General features: G+C 46.7%; 1 protein-coding gene and 1 long non-coding RNA gene across 18 annotated transcripts in view; one reads left to right on the plus strand and one right to left on the minus strand.

Annotated features, from left to right (window-relative positions):
* Positions 1–13,337, minus strand: part of ATXN2 (ataxin 2) — a 50,166-nt gene extending 36,829 nt beyond the window's left edge. For 12 of the 13 annotated variants that reach the window (XM_021413432.1, XM_021413431.1, XM_021413428.1 and 9 more), the window contains exons 1-5: positions 13,028–13,337; positions 6,665–6,701; positions 5,219–5,278; positions 4,452–4,523; positions 4,068–4,218 (exon numbers count right to left, since the gene is read on the minus strand). In XM_021413432.1, coding sequence (XP_021269107.1) covers positions 4,068–4,218; positions 4,452–4,523; positions 5,219–5,278; positions 6,665–6,701; positions 13,028–13,188 — 481 coding nt within the window. In that variant the 5' untranslated portion in view covers positions 13,189–13,337. Of the gene's footprint in view, positions 1–4,067; positions 4,219–4,451; positions 4,524–5,218; positions 5,279–6,664; positions 6,702–7,922; positions 8,025–13,027 lie in introns of those variants that run through there. The other variant, XM_021413424.1, reaches the window with a different exon arrangement.
* LOC110406649 lies at positions 12,661–16,854 on the plus strand. 5 transcript variants are annotated; one of them, XR_002443542.1, is made up of 4 exons: positions 12,661–12,767; positions 14,093–14,227; positions 14,320–14,523; positions 14,761–16,854. It is a non-coding gene; the product is annotated as an uncharacterized LOC110406649 (long non-coding RNA). The 5 variants fall into 5 exon arrangements; XR_002443540.1 differs by lacking the exon at positions 12,661–12,767 and having other exon boundaries at positions 13,485–14,227; positions 14,761–15,857; positions 16,003–16,854; XR_002443541.1 differs by lacking the exon at positions 12,661–12,767 and adding an exon at positions 13,485–14,004.

The following is a 20,226-nucleotide window of genomic DNA, read 5'->3' on the forward strand; positions in this document are numbered from 1 at the left end:
TTAATTTCTATTAAATAACTTCTGACAAAAACCTCCACACAAAACATTTTGGCATTCTGGATACTACAAATAAAATACTAGCTCAACAAGACTGATACTTGACCCACTCATTTTCCTATTTAAAAAGCCACACAAAAGCCATCAGCGAAGCGCTGTCAAAAATCGTGATACAGATGAACCAGTGGGACAAGCCAAAACAAAAACTGCACCATCTAATGAGTGCTAGAGGTCTGAGGAAGATTTGTACAAGCAATGCTAAGATTCCCAGTAGAATCCAGTATATCACAGGGCACAGGAAACCGCTCTGCTCTTTGTCTCTTTCATTTTAGGATACAAGTGAGATTGCAGCATCAGCCTAACCTTTACAGCTCAAAAAAAATCCAGTTAGGAAGAATTCAAGCTACAAAGGCAGACTTCTAGTCACACAATACAGTCTCATGAGCAGTCTGAATGTAGCAGAAAGGTACTTCAAGGCACAGCTCACTATTTTCCTGGAACAAACAGTCAGAAAGACACAGAGGACACCAAGATTAAAAACAAGGCAAGACAAACAAGGCATGAACGAAACTGATGAGCAGCACAACCAAGAACACACAAATTCTTCAAATCATTGTTTCCAAAACAAAGATAGTGCTCGTAAGATTATTAAGAAAGCAGAAGCTGAAGGGAACTGCTGCTCCAGGTGCCAACTGGCAAAGGGCTAGCACGCCAGATATCAACTGCATGCTCACACTCCCCTTAGCTGGGGCCTCGTATCTCTGAGCTGTTGAAGGAGAACTTCACGTGACACCGTGACGTGGCCAAATTCTTATCCAGTTCATTTTGTATATGGGTAAAACTCAAATAAATGATCAAATGAGAACCGGCCATAAAGAAGTCTGAGCTGTACGTAACCCTCAGCTAGTCCCCGCTGCCTCTGAACCTGCTTTGCATGAAGTCTCCTGTGCAAAGAAGTTTCCTTACGTTAAGGCCTCACTTCTTGTCTCACATTCTGCTAACTGGGAAAAAACATCCCAAGGACAACTTTACGCAACAGAAATTCACACGAAGCAGACGCAAATCAACTACAGGCATTCTAAGAAAAGCCTCAGCCTGGGCAAATTCATCAAGTGTGTGCTATTAGATGACTTAGAGAAAGGAATGCCAGAATAGAGCAATTAAGAGTCCAGGTTTGATTACATTTGGCATTTAAAAAGCTTGTTTTCTCAAACGTGTTTTGCGCTAATGGTGAAGAGCACAAATATGCATTTAAGTGCAGTTCAAAAGCCATTAAGCCAATGTGCATTAGGTGCCAAAGGTGTTTGCACTGCACACTGCAAACTTTGATCCAGTTTGCATGGCTCAAAGAAAATTGATGTTTCATCTTAAATGTTACAAAACAACTAAGAGTTTACCGTTGAAACTACTTACTACTGATTTAAAACATTAAAACCAGTTACCACCAGTTCTGCTGGGCGAACATTTCCTTCCTTTGTTCACAACATGCCTGCTGCTATTCCCCTTCCAACACTTTCTCTGGAAGAATGCCCCTTTCAGCGCTAATTCAAGGAAAAACTTAAATAGCCAATTCTCTCTTGCCTTTTTTTCATTGGATTTGTATTACTTCTCTCAGAGCGTAGCGACTGTGCCAAAAAAACAATAAAAACATTGTCGAAGCCTATTACTTTAACAGTAGTTATGATCTTGAATATTCTCGTCTTTAAAGAGGAGCCAAGAAGACAACTCAAGCCTTACTCAAATTTGAATCATATGCAAACCAGCAGAGCTGCCTGATCAGTGTTTAGGACTACAGGAAATGCTGCTAGAAGCTTTTTTTCCTGGAGAAATGTGCCCTTCTGTTTCATTTGTACAAGCCTAATAATCTAACTAGCAGATCTACTGGTACTGCAGAAAGTCCTGACTCCACTGAGTGACCCTCAGATGATTCTAATTCCTTCTGAAGCCCAACTGGAATCTACTCAAGCACAAAGGTCTAGATAGACTGACAAAGTTGCAAATAAGGGCTCAGGTAGCAGGGATAGATTTATTTCTCGAAGCATAAGCTGTCAGAAAGTTCTTATCTTCACAGTCCTACTATTTTTTTTTTCCTCAACACTTTCAATTTCCAGTCTAGGTAGGCACCACACTCTCTCCACTGATCCAACTTAAGGTGCAATGTCATGCTTGGCACGGACAAATTTAAGGCTTTTGCTTCCAAACAGAGTGGTTTCACCCACCTCGAGCTTATACTGCCATTACCTTCCCTGTACTCACACTATTGATGCTGCTTCAGGATTAATTATCAGCTCACTGCTCCAAAGCTGCACAAGTAAGATAGCAATGAAAGGTGCTTGGCAGACTACTTCGGATGGCTCTTTCAGAGATAACTGTATTTTCCACTCCTTCTGAAAGAAGAATCCATCCCATTCTCTTTCTTTCTACCTACTGCTCTTTACTACTCCTCTTCCAGTCAGCTTTTCTATTTCTGACTCGGGCACAAAGGCAGAGACAACGAAGCAAACACCTCTGCTGTTCAAGTCTGAGGGTAACTCAGAAGATCAATACTCTACATCTAAGGAGCACCACGTGGCCAAAGCCCCCCAGCTCAGCAGAGAAGCAAATGCCAGAATAAAAATTCACACAACTTCAGACACAGCACAGTATCTTCTGCACAAAGTAAGTTTACTTCAAGGCCTCCTCAGAAGTCTTGCATCTGTCTAAGCGTAGGGGATGGAAACTACACGCATACACACCCCCCCCCAACGTATCTTTCTCCAGCAAGCCTCTCCTGTGGCAACAAAGTGCCTGTGGAGTGCCCTTCTGTTTGATGACATTTTTAAGAAGTGACAGCAAGCTTTCTTTCCAGCGAAGTGTCTCCAAACTGTATACTATCTTGTCTGAAACGGCCAAAACACATTGATGGTTAGGCAATTTTAAAATACTTCCTTGTGGGTCTGTACTAATAGCCTTTCTTTTATGTGAAGCGCAACACCATCAAATGGAGCTGGGCACCAGATGGTAACAACTCCCAACACAAACGTAGCAGGGAGCACAATCCCCTCACCTAGAAGCTCAAATTCAGTTTTTACTGTGGATCACACAGACTTATCTGGCCCTATCATGAAGACTTGGGTTTCTTTACAAGAACAAAACGCCCACAGTTCCTCCTGCATGCGTGTTCATACACTCCCATTCTTTTGAATCTTTGCTGACTTAACTTCCTGAGAAGCAGAAAGCCTTTCATTGCTCCAGTGTGCAGGTGTGATCAGAGACTGACCTATGCTTTCAAGTGTGGTTTCACGATAATACGTTGTTGAGACAAAAATGGAAAGCAGATTAATTTACCCACTGCAAGTTATCAAGTTCTGCAGCCTTCCAGTTTATCTCACTCTGTCTGTACAGTTTTATTTCAGCTCTCCTCTCCAGCTACTTAAAAGATTTAGATGCAAAGATATTCCACCTTATAATGCAAACTGAGTGACTGTTCAACCTAAAGCAGTCGTTTTCTTCTAGAAAACTTCCATTGAATAATTATTCCTAGAAGTAGTACATTTTTCACTCCATGCGTTCACTAGAAAAAACTAGAAAGATAGGGTAATGGAGAATCCAGTTTGCATTTACATTAAAGTGATGTTCATAGCAGATCCACTATAAAACAGCTTTGGTGTAATTCAAAATCAAAATCCCATCCAGAACCTGGAACTTATCTGCATTTCAATGCTACTGTTGCTCTGATACCATGCATCTTCTTCGAGGAAAAGCAAATTTCTTGAAACAAGCATCTTATCCTTCAGCCTTAAATCAGGCAAGAACATACACACGCAGAAACACAAGGTGAAGAGAGTGAAAATCTCCCTAAACTGCCATGAATCCATACACCTTTAAGTCACTGCTACCTGGGAATAAAGCATGTGTGTAACAGCGAACACTTGGCTCCCAGTGACAACTGCTGACCAAGCTAAAAATCTACAAATACACAACTTCACTCCTTGGCATAGCAAGATATAAAAAGCATCAAGAAAAACTTTGGAAATCTTGACTTATGATCTTAAGATACAGGTAACTTTAAGAATCTTAAAAATGTATACCTCTTCTCGCGTAATTGGTATCCATATCCTTAAAATGCACCATAACAAAATCTGAAGACTTGAATAAAATACTTTCTAGTATGTCTTCGCGTTTTGGCCCCAAACTGGATTCTGCAGTTTTCCGATGAGCAGCATCAAGCACTAAATCACACTATTAGAGATAAAAAGAACATCCTAATTGAATACGCCATAGACGACTAGGTAACTCACATACTTGGAAAAAGCATTTACAGGAGTTTGCAAAAATGAATCTGCATGTGTAAACCTAGACATGGATGGGTCAGAACAATTGATAATAAGTATTCCAATTTAATGAAGCATTGATGATACAGTATTAGTACCTTTCCAAAGAAGGAAGAGTCAAAAAGGAAAAAAAAAAATTACCTTAGGACTGTAGGTTTTAAAAACTCCTTCATATATACCACCATTTTTCACCTGTACTTCACATTTGGATCCCTAGAATGCAAGAAAAATTCCAAGTGTAGCACCTTGTCAGCCTGACAAATGACACGAGCTGTTTTCTCAAAAATATATCTTTACAGAAGCACAATGTGTACAAACAGAGCTTAGTTTTTTAGTCACATCTACTTTTTCAACATTTGCCCATTCACAAATACATGTCTGTGTGCCGTAGATCCAAACACTTGGGTAGGTCCCAGACTTTACTAAAGATACTCACAAAAGTATTTTCAATACACACAAGACTCTTGATTAGCTATGCATGCAAACAAGCCTGAGCAATAACAAATCTGCTCATATGCATGGGAACAAGTAAGGCTAAGTTTTATCCCAGATTCTAGCTGCTGTGGGACTGTCTGCGTCACCATGTTCCCTTACCAGTCTGAGGGGAGAAGGGCTTCTGTCCCCTGTATATAAATTCGTTACTTATTCATAATCTCTCTGGAGACAGAAAATTCAAAATACGACCAGTGAGCATAAGAAATTTGCCATCCCAAATATAATTTGCAGTTTTTCCAAGCCAAAAATATACAATAGCTATTACCATATGACTGTTTCAATTCCTATCTTGGAACAAGATGCCCACTGTTGAACTTTAATATTCACTCCATTATATTACAATTAGTGTAATATTTAACAATTCTCTGTCACTATAGAAACTGTTTACACTCCTTGCAGATATGAAGACTTACAACAACTGATGTAAGTATGTGAACCATTCTCATGTTTGCATAGATGCCATCGAACGAAATCTGAAAAATAAAAATGAATTCATCATTTTTATGGGAAACACTCATAATTCAGAAAGGCAATGCTACTAAAACAAAGTCATCTCTCAGCAGTACATACTAGCTGATAGAAACACACTGGTCAAAAAACCTCACTTGGTCAATATACATTGAATTTAAGTCACAGCAGACTTCCAGAGGACTCTTACCCTTTCTCTGATCAATTATACATCTGAGAGCCCTTAAAAACATGAGAAACCTTACAGGGAGCCCTCAACTCAAAGTCAGTCCCCATAGTGGTTGGGTAAAACTCACACACTGAGACTCACAACTGAGAAGCCCCGCTAGCAACCACCCCCTCTGGGAACAGGGACAAGGTATCTCAACTGCAATAGAAGGGAAAACGTTCAGTGGACTACATCTTTGCAGCAAACAGACCTGATGACACGCATTAACAGGAGATAAAGTCATCAAGTTGTGAATTGCTAAAGAGCTACAAAGCCTATTATAAAACTAGTCAAAAGCAATTCACTGCAGTTTCAGAAGCTGGAAACCAACATGTTTGAGGATGCTCCTGTGCTCAACACTCAGTACGGAACACATAAAGCCTAACACTTACTATTTGTACATCACCTTTTTCACTGCTCTCCCTCAAAGCCTCTTTATTTTTACTGAAGAGACTCATTATCTTCAATATACACTTATAAAGGCAAACTGTAGTCCTTTCAGGCCTCCCTGCTCCTGCCCCATTCCCTAGAATTAGTCATCCTTGAGAAACAGGCCACTAACAAATTAGCAAATATTTGATTAGCGCAGTTCAAAGATCCGTTTTTTAAATCGAGCTCCAGATCTTTAGCCTGGATAAAATTATTTTACAAATCAAGTCAAATCTATAGTGCAACAGTGTATTAGCCTTGACAATAACTAAAACTACACAGCAGGTAACAGTGGACTAGCTACAATAACATTACTTTAGCTATTTTGTAGTAAAGCTAAACACAATTGCTACTTCTATTTAACAAAGTGCTGTCTCGCTATCATTAGTCCTCTATTTAAAGAAGCAACCAGTATACAGAGTTTTCAGAGAGGCAATGCTTTTCAATCTGTTCCCAAGTTAAATTTTATCCATGTATTTGCAACTATAATCGCAAGAAAGAGATTTTTATTGGCGTGTTTCAAACGTTTAAGAGTTCCTTCTCTCCCCATTCTCCCAGGAGACTTAGATGAATGCAAGATTTTGTATTTGTTGAAAAAGCATATCTCAGACTCAAATACTCATTGAGGTATCAAAAGGAAAAAAAAAAAATTGAGAATATTCCACAACGTGCCGTTTTCACATCGCTAAGAAAAGTCACCAGAGAAGCTGTTTCCTTGTATCTAAAGAGGAAGCAACAAGGAAAAAATACTCACTGTGGGCTGAGGCGGTCCTTTGCCACTACTGCGACCTCTGAAACAAAATGCAGACACAAGATGCAATTGTAAAAATGTTGAAAAGGATCAATTTCTTAACAAGCAAGAATTCAAAAACCCAACTTAATTTTGCGCTGAGAACGAGAGCAAAGAAAACTAGCACTTCCCCAGAGCCAAACTTAGCAGTTACGGAGCCTATAGCATTTATCCTTCAGATTACTGACCTACAAGCAACACCAGTAAATGGGTAAAAAGGTTACCTACAATGAATGACAAAACAAAGAAAACACTAACGCTGCGCCACTACAAAAATCCAAAAATATTCGCTCTCAAGCAGAATCCCGTAGCTAAAGGAAATTCCAAAACCTACTGGCACGCAGAACCAAAACCGCTCCCCTGCGCTTCCAGCCTCCATCCCTCGCAGCCCCTTCTCTAGGCCTGGTCTCTCCACGCTGCCACCATCTTTCTGGTTGAGGGGCACCCAGCCAACTGCCCGCAAGGCGCAGTTCTCAGCCCAGAGCTCATCAGCTGCTGTGAGAGCACCAGCCATGCGCAGCCCCTCAAAACCAGTAACCACATGCAAACCAGTGAACGTGCAACAACCTCAATGCTTGAAAGCACTTTTCAATTCACTCGCAGGCTCTCAAATGCTCTGTGAACTGAGATGTCATGGTCTGTGCCCTTCAACTCTGCCCTGGCAGTGCCAACAACATCCCTGCAGCTGCAATAACACCTCAGCCTGGCTGGTGTCCTTCGTGTCCAAGCTCCCTCCATATAAGAAGCAGCCCTAGTTTCAAGCATTTTTTTTTGTAGTGATTGAGGTTTGTATCACAATAGGAAGCCCTAGTTTCAAATCTTCCTTGTGATGACTGAGATTTGTATCACAGTGGCAACTTAGAGCACACCCAATGAGAGTAAGGCAAAATGAAGTCTACAATTTTAAGAAAAAATCAATTTTTGAAACGGACTCACCTTACAGATGCGCATTCATTTAATTAGAGACCCAAAGAACCGTGTTCATGTTTCAAAACAGCCAAACAATGCTGAAACCTGAACATCAAATGCATTCAATGGCTTCTGAAAGCGCTGCGCTGCGGTTGAAGGCAGCTGTGCTCCAAACCATGCCCTTGTGAGCAGGACTCACGAGCTGGTCAAGGAATTAAAGGATCTTCTCACGAGCACAGATTTTGCAGAAATCAGCAAGTCCATCAGAGAACCAGGAAAGTCCTTAGCAAGGAAAAAATGAAGATCCACTGACCTATCACCTGAGCAGTTTGAGAAGGCAAGCTTCCGAGCCCGATGTGCCGTCCTGTACAGCATCGTGCCCACTGACGACGTTTGCTGATGGGTAATAAACGCAGACTTCAGATATCAAGTTGGCATTTTCAGGATACTTGCAGAGTTCTAATCTCACACACACACAAAAATTCTAAACCAAATAGCCCTTATTTAATTACCTATAAGCCCTGGCTTTCTAGAAGACAGAGTCACAACTTTCATCTTGCTCCGGCGCCAAGCAAGTCTTACCATTGAGTAAGCCTGCCATTTGTCAAACAGCTGCCTACAGTGCAGTGTGGAGCCTGCAACGGAGTTTTAGCAACATTTTCAGGTGAACCATTCTATTCTTTTGGGAAGCCATTCCACCAGATGCAAAACGCCCCATTAAAAGGGACGGATCCAGCTTTGATTCCTCCTTTTATCATAATCCAATGTTGCAACAAAACTGCCTCGCAGAGAACGTGGAGGAAGTCCAAACAATTCCATCAGTTCCCTCCGTTGGTCTCAAGGATTCTGAAGACATCCCTTCCTGCATGGGTTACAGAAATGGCCAGAGGCGAGACCGCGGTGCCTTTGCTGCACTCCCACTGCCAGCAACGTGTATCCTTAGAATTTAACTAACTGGGTTCCTAGACCGGTCAGCAAGTTCAGAGCATCCTGTTTAAGCATTTAACCTGAAACATTCTGCATTTTCCACCTCCTGCATTTCCCCTATTACCATTCCCATCACACACCTGAAGCCATCTGACCGTGCGCATCCACGCTCGCAAAAGGCCTCAGCTTCTGCCAAAGAGCAAGAGAAAGGACAAATGCAGGGCTTCTAGTCCTGCTCCAGCCAGGAGCCTCTTTACAAACCTGACCTCTCCTTCTAGCTACAACTGTTCAACGCAGTCTCCTGAAGCAAGACGTTCATCCCCATTTTAAACAGATCAGCCAATGTTCAATCAAACAGGTGAAGACTCAAGTTCAGACCACCCATTGACACATCTCTGATGGACTATATGGACCTCTACAAAAGCAGAAGGTGGATGGTCTTTGTCAGAAGCAGTTCATCACAATGCAAAACAGGAGGGCAAAAACGGAGTGGGAGAAATTAGAAGGGTCACAAGCAATCCTGCACTGCTCCCTACAATCACATCTTGATTACAGTAAGTAGGGTGAATTAAATATATATTTTCTATTGCAGAAATGTGATTCAACGTGGGCCTTGGAGAAGGCAGAGCAACTTGGCAAATCAAACTTGCAACCCCATTCCAATGCTGCAGGGTAGGAAAGTCACACAGTCAGAAACTGCTGCACCAGACAAAGTAGCTCTACCAAGTAATTAATCTCAGTAGCCAACTCACTGCAGGTTAGTGCTCGTGCTTTAAGAGTGAAAGTCTACATCAGAGCTTCATCCCAAATGCTTCACAATAAACGTCCCAGAAGCATTTTTTTTCTATTTTTCTGAACATTTGCTATCCTATTCCTCAACATCCCGCACCTCCCCTCCTGATGTTTACATGCCAAGGAGAGCATTCGTGTAAGCAAAACAAGGTCAAGCATTTATATTTTTACAGTTCAGTGAAAACTAATGCAAGGAAGGCGAGTCTCTCCAGGATGTGAAGTTCTTTCCAACAGCATCTTCACTTTGAGACCAAGAAACAAGAAACAGATGCAACCACACTGCAATTAATGTCTGCAGCAGAAGTGCAACTACAAAGCTCACTGAACTTAATAGAGCGAATGGATGTTTCTGGAGCACTGACTGCATCAGCACAGCTTTGAAAACAATTGAAGGATACTCTGAAGAACTTTCATTACAAGTGCAGAGAGCTGATAAAGCTTTCTTCTAAGGAAGAATTCAGAAGTACAAAGTTCAGACCTCATTTAAGAAGAGCAATTGGTTATATAGGAGTCAAATGGACCGAAGCTGTCAAATTAAGACCATGCAAGTAGTGCTGCAGCGCTGCTTTCAGTAGTTTTTTTTCCCAGTGCTGACATTAATCACGTCAACTCTTGTCTTCTTACAAGAGGACGAGTTCTGCAGCACCCCATCAGATGGATACACCTGAGCCAAGCGGGCAGGCACAGCCCACTGATGGGCTTCGGCACTGAAGAACCTTCTTCATGTACATGGCCATGAATCAGCCACCACATTAAAACTTACTCAAAAGCACGTATGGGGGATCACTCTGAAACACATTAACTGCTCGAAGGAAAGAGACCTGCAGGTTACCCATTCATTTTGCTCAGCAGTTTTGCACAGCTGCTCTAAACCCAACACAAAGACATTAGAATGAGCTAGAAAACCTCTGACTGATGTGTGACCAAACCTCCAGAACAGTCCCTTGCATTATTTCAGTGAGCCTCGGTGCTCAATATCCCCAATTACTTCTACTGAACAGAATGGACACCTCCTTTCTACCCTGTCCTTCAGCCCTTCATTAGATTAGTAACAAAGACTGTCAAGAAAAAGGAAAATAAGAGAAGGCAAAAAGCATTAAGTCTCAAAAGCAAGCTACATAACATGGGGTAATGTCAGTTTAAACTTCTTAATGGTTAAAGCAATGTATAAAAGCAGCAACAGACTATTTCTTAAAGGGCAGGTCCATTTTGGCAAGACAGTTCCCAAATAAAAAGGATCTATTGCCACAATCGTAACCAGAGATGTAATCCTCCAAAACCAGAGCCTGAGGTGGTTTGCCTTCAGCCAAAACCCCAATGGGAAAAAAAAATGATAAAAATAGTTGCAGCGTTTGAAGGAATGCTGATACAGATGTATTTTCTAATCATAGCATCGCTAAACTTGTTGGGGAAAAAACTGAACTAACACACCAAAAAATAATAATAGTTAAGATCTGGAGGAGCACGGCAGAGCAGGTTCACACGAGGTCTACATTTTCTCCAGTTACAGCTTAACACTCTATAGGCATCCCCCTGCCCCCCACAACCCCACTTCCCACCTGTCTTACTCTACACACAGCCACCACCAAATAAACACAGTGTATAATACATTTCACTTAGCGCCCATTTAATAAACATGCATTAATGCTTTGTGCTAATTTTTAGACACCTTTAAGGAAACCTTCTTTTGTGACTTTCTTCCCCAGGGTAAAAGGGGAAGGAATTGCAATGGAAAGCAAACACTGGGATGTCCTCATCTTTCACACAAGGTCTTACCTTTCCTACTAGAAAATATGTTACAAGACTATTACTATTATGATGGATAACTTATTAAAATTTCATCTGAAGACCATGGAAACACATAAAGTTGAACCCCTCCTCTCTCTACCTGATGAGGAAGGACCAGGTGCTTACCCCATTAAGTTCTGCAGTAATAAACACACAGAAATTGAGCCCATGAGTGTTCACTATCAAACAACTTTCTGCTCGAATTTGGGTCTTTATGAAAAACTTAGCCATAAAATGTAACATTTTTGGCATGTCACAAGGAAAACAGAAGAAAACTAGAAATGCTAGAGCTGCAGAGAAATAAGTTGCAAGAATACACTAAGAAAGCTTCGCAAAACATGGGGGATGTTCAACACAACACTTCCAGTTGAAATCAAGATGCAGCCCAGCTAAAATCAATGCGATTTTTTCAAACAGAAAAGCCACATTGCTTTTAATTTACAAGACAAAACTTGGAAGGTGAACCATCTTTGAATTTGTCCAAAAAAGAGCCAACTCCTTAGGACAGCAACAGGAAAAGTTCTCTGAAGGTATCCTATGGGGACCCATCAACCTGGGCGCTGTGGTCTTACTGAAACATCACCCAGAATTACACTGAATAATCAATTTAAAAAAAAAAAAAAAAAAGAGATTGGGAACACACTGGTTGTTCAGCAGCCCCGCTACAACTTCCCAAGTTCTGAAATGGAATCTATCCAATGAAGCTGGTAGGAGAAACCCAACAGTCTTGATTTTAGAGCTTGACAAAGGAATCCAAGCTCACAGCTCACCATCTGAGGAGCCCAATGCTTGCAATAACATTGAATCTTCCAAAAAAAAAATCTTCCAAAAAGCTGTAGGTTTTGTTGCCCTTCACGTTAACCTCCACGGTGCCGCTGTCTGTCAGCGAGGCACAGCCAACATCATGGCCAAGGCAGTGCCACGCGTGAGAGCCATGATATCATGGCACCGGGTGCTGGGCACTGCTGGTATTGGTGTTTCTTTGGGTTATTTGGGCTCTTTTTGCTGTTTCCCACCCTCCCAACGCTCCTCCAGTCCCACGGATGGGTAACAACGTCCTGTTGGGTTTTTCAGGGCCGTGCAACAATGAGACCGCTGTGGACTCTTTTATTGCTAAATGCACAAAAGTGGGTAAAAATAAAAGCCAAGCGGGAAGGCGAGCAGAATACAACTGAAAATGAGACTGCTCCGAGCGACCATGACCTTCAGATCCGCTCCCATCCCGCTCAGATCGCCGGGACCCACAGAAAACGGGAAAAACAGACAAGACCCCAAAATGGTGTTTTCTGTGCGAGGATCCCCGCACCCAAAGGCCGCGATCCACCCCGAAGCGGCGCGGGGAGGGGTGATCGGTGGCAAAAAAAAAAAAAAAAAAAAAAAAAAAAAAAGGGGGGGGGGGGGGGGGGGGGGGGGGGGGAATAGGTGATTAAAAAAGCGCGATGGGAGATAAAAAATAAAGCCCGGGGGTGGGGGGGGCACAGGGCCGCGGCGCCGCGCTCCGAGGGGCGCTGTGAGGGGTGGCGGGAGCGCCCCTGGGAGGGCGCGCGGGGAGCCCCGCGGCCGCCGCCTCAGCACCACAGCGTCTCCTCAGCGCCGGGCGGGAGGGCCCCGCCGCGCCTCGGGGCTTCCACCGCGCCGCCGCCGCCTCGGGGTACAAAATGGAGGCCCCGCCGTGCCCTCCCCTCCCCTTTTCTCCCTCCTCCTCCTCCCCTCCCTCCCTCCCTCCCTGAAGGGCAACCCGCGGCCTCGCCCCGGCGGCACTGCGGAACCCCCTCCGCGCGCGGGGCCTTGCGCCCGCGCCCCGCCCGCCGCCATGCCGGCTGCCCCCCCGCACCGCCCCGCTCCCAACCACCGCCCATGGGGGGGGAGGGGGGGCAGGATGGGGGGGGATGGCGATCCCGGGGAACCCACCTGCCCATGTTCTGCCTCCCGCCACCCGATGCTGACGGCAGGCCGCCGCCTCCTCCTCCTCCTCCACCTCCTCCTCCTCCTCCTCCGCTTCCACCGCCGCCGGGCGGTTTGCGGTTGTTGCCGGCGGGCTGAGAAGCGGCCGCCGTCTGCTTGAGGGACATGGCTGAGGGCTGAGGGCCGGGGCCTGCGCTGCGGGAGCGCCGAGCGGGAGCGCTGCTCTGTGTCTCTCTCTCTCCCTCTCCTCTCTCGCTCTCGGCCGCGGTTGCTCCCAAACAGTGCGGGGCGGAGGGAGCGGAGCGCGGCGCGGAGGGATCCGCGCGCAGGGTTGGGGGGGGATGGGGGGAGAGCGGCGCTCGGGAGCGGCGGAGCTGGGAGAGCGGGCGGGGCGGGGGGACGGGGCCCGGGCAGGCACCGAGCGGCGGAAGGGAGCGGAGCGGCCAGGGGACGGCGCGGGGAGAGCGGGGCGAAGCGCGGACTCTTTACGGGAAGTCGGAAGGAGCGCGGCGGTGCTGAGGCGAGGTGAAGGGGCGGAGGCGGGGGAGCGGCGGACACGTGAGGCGGCGGCCGCCGCGGACGGCGCCGGGCCCTGCGCTGTGCGGGGCCGCTCCCGCCCCGCTCCCAGCGCCGCCCGCGGGAGGGCCCTCCGGACGGGAACGGCTCCGCCCGCGCGGTGCGGCCTCGGGGTGGGGAGTGAGGGGGGAGAGAGCGAGCGGGGCCTCGCGCAGCGCAGGGCCGCGAACGAGGCGCAGAAATGGCACATGCGGGAGTTGAACTGCAGAAATCCAAAGCGCTGAAACCAGGAATGCAGACGTTGCAATCGAGAAATTTGGAAAACGTGAATCTGAAATGCGGTAATCATCGGAGCGCAGCAGGGACCCGGCTTTAGGCATCTCGCTGGTGCCCGCTCTGTTCAAGTGGTGCTTTCACCACCGAGCACCCATCTATCACTGTTAAAAGACCGTGTACACGCAGGATTAGTAAGAGCAGCTGTAACTTGAAAACCAAGAGCGAAATTGATTTATAGCCATGGTTACTCAAAATGCTCTGACTTTAATCTATTCGTAGAGATGCTCTGGAAGTCCCGCAGGACTCGGATGCCGTGAGAAGGAGCAATCCTGCTGGGCGGGCAGTGTTCGTACACCTTGCTTGCACAGCAACAGTTCTCCCATGCGGCTAAAAGCTGTGGGTGGCAGCACAGTGGTAAAAAGATAACAATATTTAACAGCTTTCTTAAATTAGCATCATCCCTGCGCTTTTGGCTGTTAAACTCCTTGTTTTGCTTCACCTTCCAGGCCCAGAAAACCCTGTGGTTAACACCTTATGAACAAAATGACAGATACCAGCACAAACATTACTCCATTGAAAATATTTGTCCAAAACTGAGCCGGCAGCTTTAAGGAACTTTGGTGAATTTGCAAAACGTTTTGCTATTGCCCAGCCACAGAACTGGGAGAGGACACTGAGGAGTTCTGCAGGAGACAGCAGTGTGTGCAGAGGTGAGGACAGCAGGCACCACTTCTAGAACTACTTACTGTGAAAGCAGATGTCTGTTGCGCTGCACGTAACGGGATCAGTAACGCTACCTAAAAAAGTGAAGAAACAACTTTTAGAAAATATATATATAGTATACACGATGTATATGTTGTGTTTAATTATAACATTAAATTGTATATATGTATGAAATCCAGTAGCACGCAAAATGGCATTTCACCAAAATTCTTCTGTGTCGTTAGGTTGATCCCAGTGGATCTCAAACAGAGGGCCCCCAATTGCCACCACAGCAGCAGAGACGCAGCAGGTGGGGAAGATGAAGGTCCCAAATGCAACTTGAAATGAATCCGAGTGAGCTGCAGGTAGCAGGGCTCCGCATTCTGCACTGTGTTTCATCCGCTTTTTTCACTTGATAAAACAAGTTTCCCAGAAAGCACAAGGAAGTCTGATAGTAGGCTCCAACAAATCCAGGTCCCTTAAGGTTGTTTTGGTTTTGTTTGTTTTTTTTTAATGGAAAGGAAGTCATTACAGTGCTTTTTCAGCTAAGCGCGTTATAGTGTGCAGCAATTAGTCCCTGTGTGTGTGATGAAGGTTAAGAACCGCTGCAGGGTCCTGTGGGCACACAGAGTCTCCAGTATCAGAGGATGTCACAGGTACAAGCAAGTTCTGTGGTCAGAGATGGTTTCTAAGACATGATATGAACACACTAACTTATATTTTGGGGTAACATTATGTCCTCTGAGAGTGATTGCATGAATAAGACTCTCGTGTTGGTGTCTGCAGCAATGACTCAAGCGCAGTTGCTGTTTGACTTGTTCTCTCCTTCAATGTATTCTTTGTTTTGCTAAGCTCTGGCTTCCATTGTGCCCTCCCATTTTTGCTTGTCGAGCATCTTCACTCAAACACTCAGAAGCAAGCACAGCAGTGACCAGGTTGAAGGGGCTCCGTTTCACCCACCAAGAGCTGTGTCAGGTGCTGGATCCTTCGGAGGCTGCCAGTGCCATGCCAGTGCTGGTGCCACTCTGCAGCTTTCTGCTGTGAGCCCGCCTGCAGTGCACCACGATCACACTGCTGTCCCGGCACACGGCGTCCTGTCCTGTGGTGTTGGCTTCTCCCTGCTCACAGCCCTTTGATAGCCAGCAATTCCCACTACTCTGTTTTTATTATTTTATGATTTGTCTCTATTGATTTTTTCCCCCCCCTTTTCTTTTTCCGATGCAGTGCTTTAGCTGTAGAAAAAATCAAGATTCGGGATTACACGCTCCACAGCCAAGAAACAAAAGCAACTATTTCTAGTGGGGAGTCACGTCCTATTTTGCCCTTTCCGTTCCCATTCCAGGTTAGAGCTGGTCTTTTTCAAGACCGCTATTTTCCTTCAGTTTTGTGCCTACATGTGCAAGCTGTGTTTGCACATGAAGATTAACGAGCCTGATAACATCACTGCTTCCCCGGAAGTGCTGCATGATGCAATGTTTCCTTGACAGAACCGCTCCAAGGCACCGCGCACTTCCCGAGGTTCAGCGCGGTGAAACATGCGTGCCTACGGAGGGACAGCCAGCACGAGTGCCTGATGTTTATTGTATGCAAAATCAGCTGCTAGAGCAGCACAGGACTGAGTATTTCTACACGTTTTCTTTTCCCTGAAGACTTCTTCTATTTATCCATTACCACAAAACCTGTTCTTAGAGGCAAAAGCTTTGCCAACAACACTTATAGGCATGGGAATCTCCGAGCGCTTGGAAAACAAATCAGGTGCTCCAGCAAATGAGGAGTGCTTCCCAGAGAGATACGGTATCAGCTAGTCAGCAAAGCTGCAATCAGTTGTAATTGATGAATGCACCACTGGCCAGACCAGAATTAGGTACATGCACATGAATGAGCAAAGCCCGAGCTCCAGCCACGCAGGAGAGGCTGCCACTGCTGGTTCTGCTGTGCAGTGGCTTTGCATCGCTTGTGGTCCCTCAAAATCACAGCTTGGCTGCAAGGAGACACCAGCTCCCAGCAAACATATTTTTTGATCCACAAGTGCACTTTTATACCGACTTGTTCCCAATTTCTATCACCCACCAGCACCCTCCTCCAGCTCCATTCAGGCTATGGAAGACAGATGCGCTGCTGAGCCACGCATGCAACTAATGGGAGATGAAGGAAAGTGCAAACATCCACAGGGCTTGGGGCTGAGGTACAGAATGGTTGGAGAGGGTCTCTGGGTCACCAAGTTTGATCCCAACCTATTCCCACGGAACCATGTCATCAGTGCCACATCTCCATGTTTCTTGAACACCTGCAGGGTCAGTGACTCCATCTCTTCCCCGGGCAGCCTGACCCAATGCTTGACCACTTTCAGTGAAGAAATTTTCCTAATACCCAGCCTAACCATTCCTTGGTGCAACTTGAGGCCACAGCCTCTCGTCCTGTTGCTAGTTACCTGGGAGAAGAGAACATTACAGCCTTTCAGGAGCTGTAGAGAGCAATAAGGTCTGCCTTGCGCCTCCTCTTCTCCAGACTGAACCATCCCAGTTCCTGCAGCTGCTCCCCTTAAGACCTATGTTCCAGTCCCTCCACAGCTTCATTGCCCTTCTTTGGACATGCTCCAGGGCATTTTAATGAATCCTACTCTCAGCTTCCATTGGCCACAATCACTATTTAAGGGATCTCCCTGCCCAGAGGCAGGACCTGTGCAATTGCTGCAGCCCCACAGCACTGTTTTGGGACAGAGCTTCAGACCAGGAGCCCCGGCTGTGCCCCAGCACCGCCATGGGCAGAATGCCTAGCAGCCCCCAGCCCTGTGCTTCGCGCCTCTATGAGTAGATTTAGCGTTTTCACAAAGGGAAGGGGAGAACCAAGTCTAACTCCTGCTCAGCAGCAGCAGACAAAGCAATCGTTATGCCAAGACTTAGCTCTTAAATCCCTCCAGATCTGGTGCTCACGGAGCATAAACAACCTTTGCCTCACAGCTTCACTGAGCTGTGCCTCCCCACTTCCCAAGCACTGCAGCGCAGACCCTTCAATACCCATCCTCTCCCCATCCTTTTGCTGAGACAGGCGTGCCAACAAGAAAGCCAGTTGCCATGGCATTTTTTCCCCCTGCAGACAGATGTCCATTAAAAACCAAGTCAGCCTCAGGTTTGCTGCACAGAACGGCTTTCTGTTATTATTACCAGCCTGCAAGGAATTCCACTGTGCCCCTTCACCTCAGATGTTTCAATGCACTTCGGTATTAATCCCCAGTGATTAGGAGGAAAGCACTACAGAGCAGGCACAGGTACACTTAAAGGACAAATTTAGGATTATGATCTTGTTTTGCATTTTTGGCAGATGATTTGCACACGATTGTACCTGGAAAAAAAGCTGAACTTGTTACCTCTGGCATTCTCTCCTGATCTCTCAGCCTCCACTAAAACCATTAGACACGTTGGAGGCTTGGAGCTTTTCCTTTCCACTGACACACTCCACCCCAGACTCACAGTGATTCTGTCTTCAGGGTGAGCCCGGCAGCTGCAGCCTCAGCTGGAAGCAAAGTCAGAAGTTCCACACGTGGACTCAGCACTCCCACCCCTCTGCATGGGCACCCCTGGCCCCAGGACTGTGCGTTTCCAGCAGGCATGCGCCTGTCCAACAGGGATGTCTCCTTCCTTGTCTCCAAGGCCATGTTTTTTTTTGAGGTTGGAAAACAGCTCCATGGATTCCATGCCCTCCCCCAGCCCACACCCAAGGATTGCATCCTGCCGAAGCATCACATCACAGCACCTCTGCAGGGGGCACCTCAGGTGTTTTTATTGGGATGGTCACAGTGCTGAATGCACTGTGGGGAACCCAACCCCGGAGCTCAACTCCGTGCAGGAATGCAGGAAATCTGTTCTCTTTGCTGAAGCACTGCAGTATAAGACAACGTGGGTAATGGCAGCAGAAGTGTTAAGGAGATCCTTGTCCTGACTCCCAGGGTGGGTCTCCTTCTCGTGTCTGGGGTTAACCTGGCACAGCTTCTAACACGTTCCTCACTGGGGCTGGATGCTTGGGATACACAGACCTGCGTGGGAGCTGACATTTTGGAGATGTTACCGTGGCTTGGAGCCCCACATCCGGGCTGGCTCACAGCGAGCGTTCCGCAGGAGCACTATTTGTGCTATGGCCCTGCAGGAACTGCGCTCACACATTGCTCTGTGAAATAGCAGCATCTGAGAACATCTCCAGCTGCAGAGTCCCGAGGGAGAATTCCCTTCCAGACCCAGAGCTTTGCTTCCCAAGATGAAGCATTTGGATTCCTCCTCTCGCTTACAGCTAGCACAGCTGCAAACACCATCAGAGATCCCTAATCCTCTTAGCCGCTCCTGCAGCATGACTCCGAATGCTGCAGAGGGAAGAGCCACTGCCTGCATTGCCGCCCAGCTGCTTGCAAACCTCAGCACCAACGCAGTGCCTCAGTCCTCACTACCCATGCCTTGGGACCAGCGCTGCACTGCTCCCTGCATTGGAGCTGCTCTCTGCACTGGGGCTGCAGGAACGTGGTGCTAAGGCAGTGAGGCCAGAAGCCCCCAGGGCTGCTCACAGGTCCCCGGGTGCAGGCAAGATCCAGCTGGGATTTTTTCCTTCACTTCTATAAGGCTGGAGCATATTTGAAAGCTGGCAAGAAGAACTGCATGGGAAAAACCCTCCTTGCTTCCTGTTTGCAGAGATCTGATCACGTTTTATGCACTGAACAGATTTAGCGTGGTTTTGGGTTTACAGAGCTCAGAAACAACCACGAGTTGCTTTGGAGCCTCACCCACAACTGCACAGGGGTCTCCACCCAGACAGGAAGAGTCACCACTGGGGTGGGCTTGTTTAACCCCTCTGCTTTATGGGGCACTTCTCCACCCAGCAGCCACACATCAATGGACACCAGTAAATCACATGTAGGCAGAGATGAAAGAGAAGCAGAGGCATGCAGACCACGGTCAGGGGCATCACCATCTTTGCACCCAGAAAGACAAAGCACGTCTCACACTGACACTGTCCTCCAAGGCCATCGACAGTGCAGAGGGGCACTGAATCTAGGAGAGCAAACCAGTGAAGTCACAACCTCCCTGTAAGAATGGCACAAAGGCAGGCAGGCTGCCTGCTCAGTCCAGGGCAGACAGAGGGGTTCTGCACTTCGTGTACCCCCGAGATACCCCTGGAGAGCTCTGCACCTACCCCAGGGCCAGCACCAGCCCTGCTCCAGCCATCCAGCGAAGCCTCCAGGAGCTTTATGGGAACTGCTGGCCCTGAAATGGGTTCAACTGGGACCGATTTCCTGGCAGAGAAGCACACATTGTTTTCTCCCAGGTGTTTGATGTTTCTGACCAGCATGACCCCCCCAGTTCTCTGCGAAAAGGTGGAAGGAAAACACGTGAGTGTCTCAAGGTTTGTTGTCTAACACAATTAACCAATTACTTCCAGGTCAAGATAGGGCAAAGCTATAAACACCACTCATTGCTATAAATATGTTTGCTCAAGGGCGGTGCAGGAGTAGGAAGGGCTAGGTGCAGCGCCGTCACTTGGGCTTTAGAGGAAAGCAAATAGCAAGAAGTGCTTCCTGCAAAGCAGTCGCTGTGTGGCTGCTGCAGTGCAGCCCCTTGGAGGCTCCCAGGAGCTGCTGGAGTTGTCACTGAGCACCAAACAGCACAAGCAGCAATGCTATCTCTGCTACCCAGAGGCATCCAGGTCTACATGGTTTTGTTCGCTGG

This window comes from Numida meleagris, chromosome 14 (assembly GCF_002078875.1).
Source record: "Numida meleagris isolate 19003 breed g44 Domestic line chromosome 14, NumMel1.0, whole genome shotgun sequence".
NCBI classification, from domain to species: domain Eukaryota; kingdom Metazoa; phylum Chordata; class Aves; order Galliformes; family Numididae; genus Numida; species Numida meleagris.